General features: G+C 31.1%; 2 protein-coding genes, 1 long non-coding RNA gene and 1 pseudogene across 3 annotated transcripts; 3 read left to right on the top strand and 1 right to left on the bottom strand.

Moving 5' to 3' along the window:
• Positions 1-241: 241 nt before the first annotated feature.
• Positions 242-756, top strand: LOC123274160. Its single transcript, XM_044741651.1, has 2 exons — positions 242-347; positions 443-756. Exons 1-2 carry the CDS (start codon positions 249-251, stop codon positions 695-697), a joined length of 354 nt encoding a protein of 117 aa, XP_044597586.1. The 5' UTR covers positions 242-248; the 3' UTR covers positions 698-756.
• A 542-nt stretch (positions 757-1,298) lies between these two features.
• Positions 1,299-2,308, top strand: LOC123274144. Its single transcript, XR_006511456.1, has 2 exons — positions 1,299-1,792; positions 2,173-2,308. It is a non-coding gene; the product is annotated as an uncharacterized LOC123274144 (long non-coding RNA).
• A 1,543-nt stretch (positions 2,309-3,851) lies between these two features.
• Positions 3,852-4,684, top strand: LOC123274150. Its single transcript, XM_044741639.1, has 3 exons — positions 3,852-4,061; positions 4,137-4,215; positions 4,404-4,684. The coding sequence occupies exons 1-3, from the start codon at positions 3,864-3,866 to the stop codon at positions 4,595-4,597; spliced, it is 471 nt and encodes a 156-aa protein (XP_044597574.1). The 5' UTR covers positions 3,852-3,863; the 3' UTR covers positions 4,598-4,684.
• A 374-nt stretch (positions 4,685-5,058) lies between these two features.
• LOC123274148 lies at positions 5,059-6,572 on the bottom strand (annotated as a pseudogene).

Below are 6,572 nucleotides of genomic sequence, written 5' to 3'. Positions count from 1 at the left end.
TTTTATTTTAAGAAAATTAATTTAGAAATTATAAATAAATTAAAATTTTAAAAATGCATACCTATCTACTGAAAAAAATAAACAATCAATAATTTGTACGAGTGTAATTTTTTTTAATTTGAATTTTTGAATTATTAGTTTATTTATTTACAATTAAAAAAAAATTCTATGTCATATAAATTTTTAATCGTAATTTTCTTCTAGTCATGGAATAAAAATTTATTTATTTTCAGTCAATAAATCTAAAAATGTCTAACAACAATAGACCATTGCGAGAAAATGATGTTAATTCATCATTACCTCCGTCAAAAAAATACAAGTTGTGGAAAGAAAACAATGCGGTTCCTGTAAGTATAAAAATTAATTTTGTTTCTCTTCATATTTACTTAACAATTTTCTTACTTTTTGACAATAATTAAAATATTAAAATTTAATATTCCAGATACCAGTGAGGACATTGCAAAGGTGGGAGAAAAATTTATTTAATAAACCAAATAATATCAATGATGATGGCACTCTCCAAGCAAATAGTTTGGCTACAGATTCTATCACAGAAATAATAGATGATTCAAAATCAGATGACGGCACTGATATTTCTACAAGTGACAGTGATAACAGTGGAGACAATGATGTTGATCATCTTTCTGATCCGAATGTTTCTTTACTCACAGACATAAATCAATATACCAAATCTTAACAGTGCTGATATATGGAGTTTAAATCCTTTATTTCTAGGCTATAGATCAGACGTGCTCAGACATGGACAGGTATAATCAGGTCTGAGCGTATTTAATGCTTCAGACATGAACAGGCATGGATAGGTCTAATCAGGTCTGGGCGTATTTAACGCTTCAGACATGAACAGGCATGGACAGGTCTGATCAGGTCTAAGCGTATTTAATGCTCCAGACATGAGCAGGCATGAACAGGTCTGATCAGGTCTGAGCGTATTTAACGCTTCAGACATGAGCAGGTATGGACAGGTCTAATCAGGTCTGAGCGTATTTAACGCTTCAGACATGACCAGGCATGAACAGGCATGAGCAGACATGAACAGGCATGGACAGGTCTAATCAGGCCTGAGCGTATTTAACGCTTCAGACATGAACAGGCATGGACAGGTCTGATCAGGTCTGAGCGTATTTGACGCTTCAGATATGAACAGGCCTGAGCAGGCATGGACAGGTCTAATTTCAGGCCTGATCATACATGAACAGGCCTGATCAGGTCCAATTTCAGGCCTGATCAGATATGAACAGGTCTGATCAGTCCTGATCATTTTTTCCCGGGCAAGTACAGGTACTAAAAATGTATGAGACGTAACCGTCAGAAATACAGTTTTGACATTATTTTGTCATGAAATTAGAATACAAGTTACAGAATACACTTAACATATAACAACTTTTCTTTCTAGAAACTTTAACAGAGTACGTATGGAGGACAGAATGTCTATCTTCTTTGAGTGTACGTTATAAATAAACATTTACAAACTCTCTTTCAAAAACTGCATGTCAGATTAATCTTCGTATTGTATTTTAAATATTCAGTTGCAGATGATTGCATTCATAACATAAACCTGTTTGCTGGCTTCCCCTTCTCTGCATAAGCTTATTTATTTTACTTTCTTAATTACCTATGTTGTTCATAATTTGTTTTCTCAGTTAGTTTTTATTTGCTGAAAATTTCTTACAAACATTTGTTCTCCATGTGATTTCGAACTGGATTGGGCATCGAACTGAGGGTGATGAAAAGTTTCCGCTGCATTCCAGGCGCCTTACTTATGATTTATGTAGTAAGAATGCATTGATTATAAGTGGGTCATTTTATGGTTAAGAACTTTAATTTTTATCTAATTCTTTTTTTCTTTTTTCTCATTTTAAGTCTAAGCCCTTTGATTTTGAGTTTTGGTTATAAATTTCGATAATTTGACATGTAATGCTTCATATGACCTTTCTAAACCCAATACGTATCCTGCTACTTCATTTAACCAATTTACCTTCATCAAGCTGTAGAATTTTTTATTTCTGTGACCATCATAGAGCTGTGATTCGTTTTTTTTCACTATTAATTGACCGCTCTCAGTATTTTTCCGTTATTTTTTGTCATTGATTAGTTTGTCAATATCATGTAAATTATATTAGACTTTTCATTGTTAATATTCTTTTTTTGCAGAAGCTTTATTGGAAATGTATCCCAACAGCACTGAGACTGATGTAAAGAATGCTATACAAAAAGCATTGAAGGCTGGGAATTCCCGCATTTATCAACGCTGCAAAAATAAGAAACAATCTGAAGGACCAGCAGCCAAGAGAAGAAGAACAAGTGTTTCTATTTTAAATAGTACTTGGATTCCAATAGACGAAAGCTCAGATGAAGAAAATACTAATAAAAGTACAAAGGAAAAGGCTGATAGTGCAGATGAGACTGCATAATTTTATTTATTTATTTAATAGGAAAATGAAAATTTGACAATAATATATAATAATAATAATCATAATAATAATAATAATAGTTTTATTTAATAAATTTTCATTTGATATGAAAGCTATTTGTATTTTTTTTTCTTTTTCTAAATTTTTCCACAAATTTTTCCCGATTTTTATTTGTAATTTAAGCATTATCGTACAGCGCCACCTATTTAAGCATTTAAATTTAATTGCTAGTCGTTCAAGTATCTATTGTTGGTAATCAGTTATCGACTCTAAGGGAAAAATTCGCAGTCCGCCATATTGGTAAGAGTTATCTCCAATTTAAAGGAAAGTTATCGTCAAGCCTTGCCCGTCAATGCTTACTGGCAAGTTACTTTCAAAATACGGTCGCACATTGACGACAACTTAGCGATACAATTTGGCCGTAACTTGCAGTCTGTATGGCTGTCAGGGAAGGGTCACAAAAAAAATGTTGACTTCCCTGACAGCCACCTTACCTATAACTTACTGTCAATCTACGTCCGCAATTTGAAGCAAACTTGACGGAAAGAGTTGGCAAAGCGAGCGATTACCTATTAGTAACCTATAACTTACTCTGCAAATAGACGTCAAAACTTGCTGTACAAGTATTTCCGTCAAATTGTATTAAAGTTGAAAGGAAATTTAGGCTATGTTCCGATATACACTGTGAGCACTGCGCAGTGGTCTCAGTGGTGAAAAATTCGTTCCGATATGGACTGCCAGTATAATGCTACAGTACCCTAGGGAAATATATGACGTCATAAATCACCGCCATTTTTGCACTGTGAGCGCTGGCATTTTCGAGGTAAGGTACTCGCAGTGCTTTGGTCACGTGATCACAAAAGTGTCGAGAGTTGTATGTAGTTATATAACACCAGTTATTTATTTACAAATAGAAGTTTGTGGTTAAAAAAAAATACAAAAATGGAAAAGTTAGTGATGTTACATTTATTAGAATGTGAATCTAATAAAACATACTTGCTCAAAGTTACGCCCGAAATATATGATCGTGCAAAGATTGGTAATCGCGTTCAAAAGAAACAGCTTCGGTAGATAACGATAAAAAAAGTGATGAGTTAAAGTGAAATCTAGAAAATTAAAGTTTCGATTTATTTTAATAGAAGCAAAACTTAAATATATTATATTATACTGAAATTTACAGACAGATGACAGTTCATTCAGTTTTTTAAAAATAAATTTCAACAAAAATAGTTACTGTGAGAAATTACATACACAAAATTCTTATAAAAATCAGTACAACTTTTTAAGCTTTTCTTTATATTGATAAATCTGTTGAAAATAATGTTTTCATTAAATAATTATTATTATTAAATTAAAGAAGTACACAATTGGACCAAGTCGGAGGTTTTACTTCTAATTGCGAGTTATAAATAACACCAATTGGAATTTTGGATGAAAAATGCTTGCAAAGCTGATGTATGGTCGAAAGTAATTAATCATATGACGGTTACACTTGCTGAGCACGATTTATCACCTATTGATATCAAAAAATGTAAAACAAAAATGGAAGCACTGAAACGGCATTATAAAGGTCTTAAAGATAATAATAAAAAGTCTGGGAACCAAAAAATTACTTGGCCTTACTATGATGTAATTTTAAAAATTATTTAATTTTTTTTTAACTTTAATATTTATAGCCTACAATTTAATGAAATTCATTTATAGGAAACGGAAGAACTATTTGGTGAGCAGCCATGGATTAAACCGTTGTCCACTGCAGGTTCTAACATTGAAAACACAATGGGTATTTAAAGAATTATATAAACCTATTGTTATTATTGTGTTTTTTGATAGATATTAATTGTACTTTACTCGCTACTTATACTTTATTAACTCGCTTGAGAATGTATAAAATTTAAAATAAAATTTTTAGCTTACTCTTCGGAAATTGATGAAGAATAATAAAAAATTTACATCTTTTATATTTAACAGATTCTGAAGTTATAAACCCACCATCGAAACGCCAAAAAAAGTTGGCAGATTATTGTGAACAATTACTAGAAGAAAAAAAAGAGAATCGTGCAATTCGCATACAACATCACCAAGAAAAAATCGCTGCTACAAATCAATTAACAGATGTTCTAAGAGAGCTTATAGGTCATGCAACACAAAAACGGCAAAGTTGATTATATTTAAAACTAAGTAATTTTAGTGCAAATATTTTTTATGATTATTTTAATATGATTAAAAATGTTACAGACAATTTATATTTTTAGAACGTGCATGTTTACATGTCTAAGTAATACCAAAAATTGAGCTTAAAAGGTTTAATTTTAAAAAAAATGTTAATTATTAATATTTTATAAAATAGAAAGATTTATATTTTCGTACTTTTTAATAGTATAAAAAAATTAATTATTAGTGTTTCCGTTTATGGTATTAAAAGTAATCTTAAGTGCTTTATAAAAACCGTTTATCAATGTTTATAAATAAATGAAAGTTCAAATTAAAAATAAAAACCATATGACCAAGTCAAAAATAATTTTATTTTTAATTCACATCGAGTTTTTTATACAATTGTTGATTACATGAATGATTGTTGATTACATGAATGATGTACATTTTTGTACATATATATATATATATATATATATATATATATATATATATATATATATATATATATATATATATATATATATATATATATTCACAGAATTTGATTAACTGCCTAGTTGTATGTGTATGAACGTACGTAAAGGCTCAAAACTTACAAATTATTTAGAAAATTTCTCAGCTGTTCTCTTTTTTCCATTCCAGCGATTTTCATGTCATTGTTTGCTTCAACATCTATGTCAAATGGTGGAATTTGATGATTCACAAGAATTGGGATATCTATTAAATCATTTTTCAAAATACAAATGTTATGCAAAATACAACAAGCAATAACATAATATGGTATTAAGTCAGTTCTTTTGAAAGGCAATTCGTCTAATAAACTCCGAAATCTTTCTTTCAACAAAGCATTTGCTCGTTCTATCATCATACGAGAGCGAGAGTGAATCGTGTTATATCGAAACGTTTCTTGATTCATATTACCATTATTTCGATAAGGTACCATTACACATGGTTGGATACTGTAAGCCTTGTCTCCTAATAAATGGCTGTCATTCGGGAAAAATTCAGGTGTCCAATAATTTTGTAAATTTGATAAGCGGAAAACACGGGCATCATGAACTGAGCCTGCTTCACCGCAGTATGCATGAATAAATTTCAACTTGTGATCGCAAACTAGCTGAAATTACAAAATTAATCTTTTTTTAATAAGTAACATATATATATCAGCAAAATTAAAAATAAAATTTTTTCAAAAACCTGAGTTTGAATAGAATGAAATCCTTTGCGATTAATATAGCTGGCATGGTGTTCTTTGGGCTGAGCGATTCTTATGTGTGTTCCATCGACTGCTCCTAAAACATTTGGAAATCCGTACCTTCGAAATACGTGATTAGATGTTATTCTTGCTTCTTCATGAGTAGGCCATTTGATGTAAACAGGTAAATAATTATAAATTAGATTTAACAACTTTCCAAACAGTTCTCCATCCTGTTGCTTTTCCAACATTAAAGCGATCACAAACGGATCTGTTAAAAAGTAATAAAATGTTTTGTACATTAACATTTCGACAGTTATTCAAAACGTGTAAAATCGCATTAGATAATAAACACTTAATATTATACCTGTATGAATCTGGTGTTGACATAGTCCAAATACTCAAAAGAAGTTTGTAACAGGGTAAATTACCCTTAATCGATAAGTCGCCAGAGATCGATAACTTTTCGACTAGCATTTGAGCGCATCGATCTTCGGGCCTAGAGAGAGAGCAGGAGGGGGTATTTTTGGGGTCGTTATATAGACGAGCCATGCGTGGTGTCCGGGGAAGTAGTAAAGTGTTGGAACGAGTAACATCAAGAAGTCCAAAGAAGGAAGCGAGTATCAACCATAGAGTTTCTTCAACCAAATTTACACCAGGTATTGGACTTTGGTAATGATGAGCCTTGGGGCCATATACCCGGCTCATCAAATACACTACTTCTCATTTTATTTATTCAAGTTTGGATAATTCAATTGTTTAATAATTTTGCTTAATAATAATTAATT

Source organism: Cotesia glomerata, unplaced genomic scaffold (genome assembly GCF_020080835.1).
Source record: "Cotesia glomerata isolate CgM1 unplaced genomic scaffold, MPM_Cglom_v2.3 scaffold_24, whole genome shotgun sequence".
In the NCBI taxonomy this organism is placed as follows: Eukaryota; Metazoa; Arthropoda; class Insecta; order Hymenoptera; family Braconidae; genus Cotesia; species Cotesia glomerata.
Note: the sequence above shows the minus strand (reverse complement) of the source record. Positions and strands in the feature narration are given on the sequence as shown.

Bases quoted from the DNA above. Each gene is read 5' to 3' on its own strand.
- LOC123274160 (XM_044741651.1), top strand. From the start codon at position 249: ATGTCTAACAACAATAGACCATTGCGAGAAAATGATGTTAATTCATCA. The intron at 348-442 runs GTAAGTATAAAA...TTAATATTCCAG, and splicing joins AAGAAAACAATGCGGTTCCT to ATACCAGTGAGGACATTGCA.
- LOC123274150 (XM_044741639.1), top strand. From the start codon at position 3,864: ATGAAAAATGCTTGCAAAGCTGATGTATGGTCGAAAGTAATTAATCAT. The intron at 4,062-4,136 runs GTAATTTTAAAA...ATTCATTTATAG, and splicing joins TTACTTGGCCTTACTATGAT to GAAACGGAAGAACTATTTGG. The intron at 4,216-4,403 runs GTATTTAAAGAA...TATATTTAACAG, and splicing joins TAACATTGAAAACACAATGG to ATTCTGAAGTTATAAACCCA.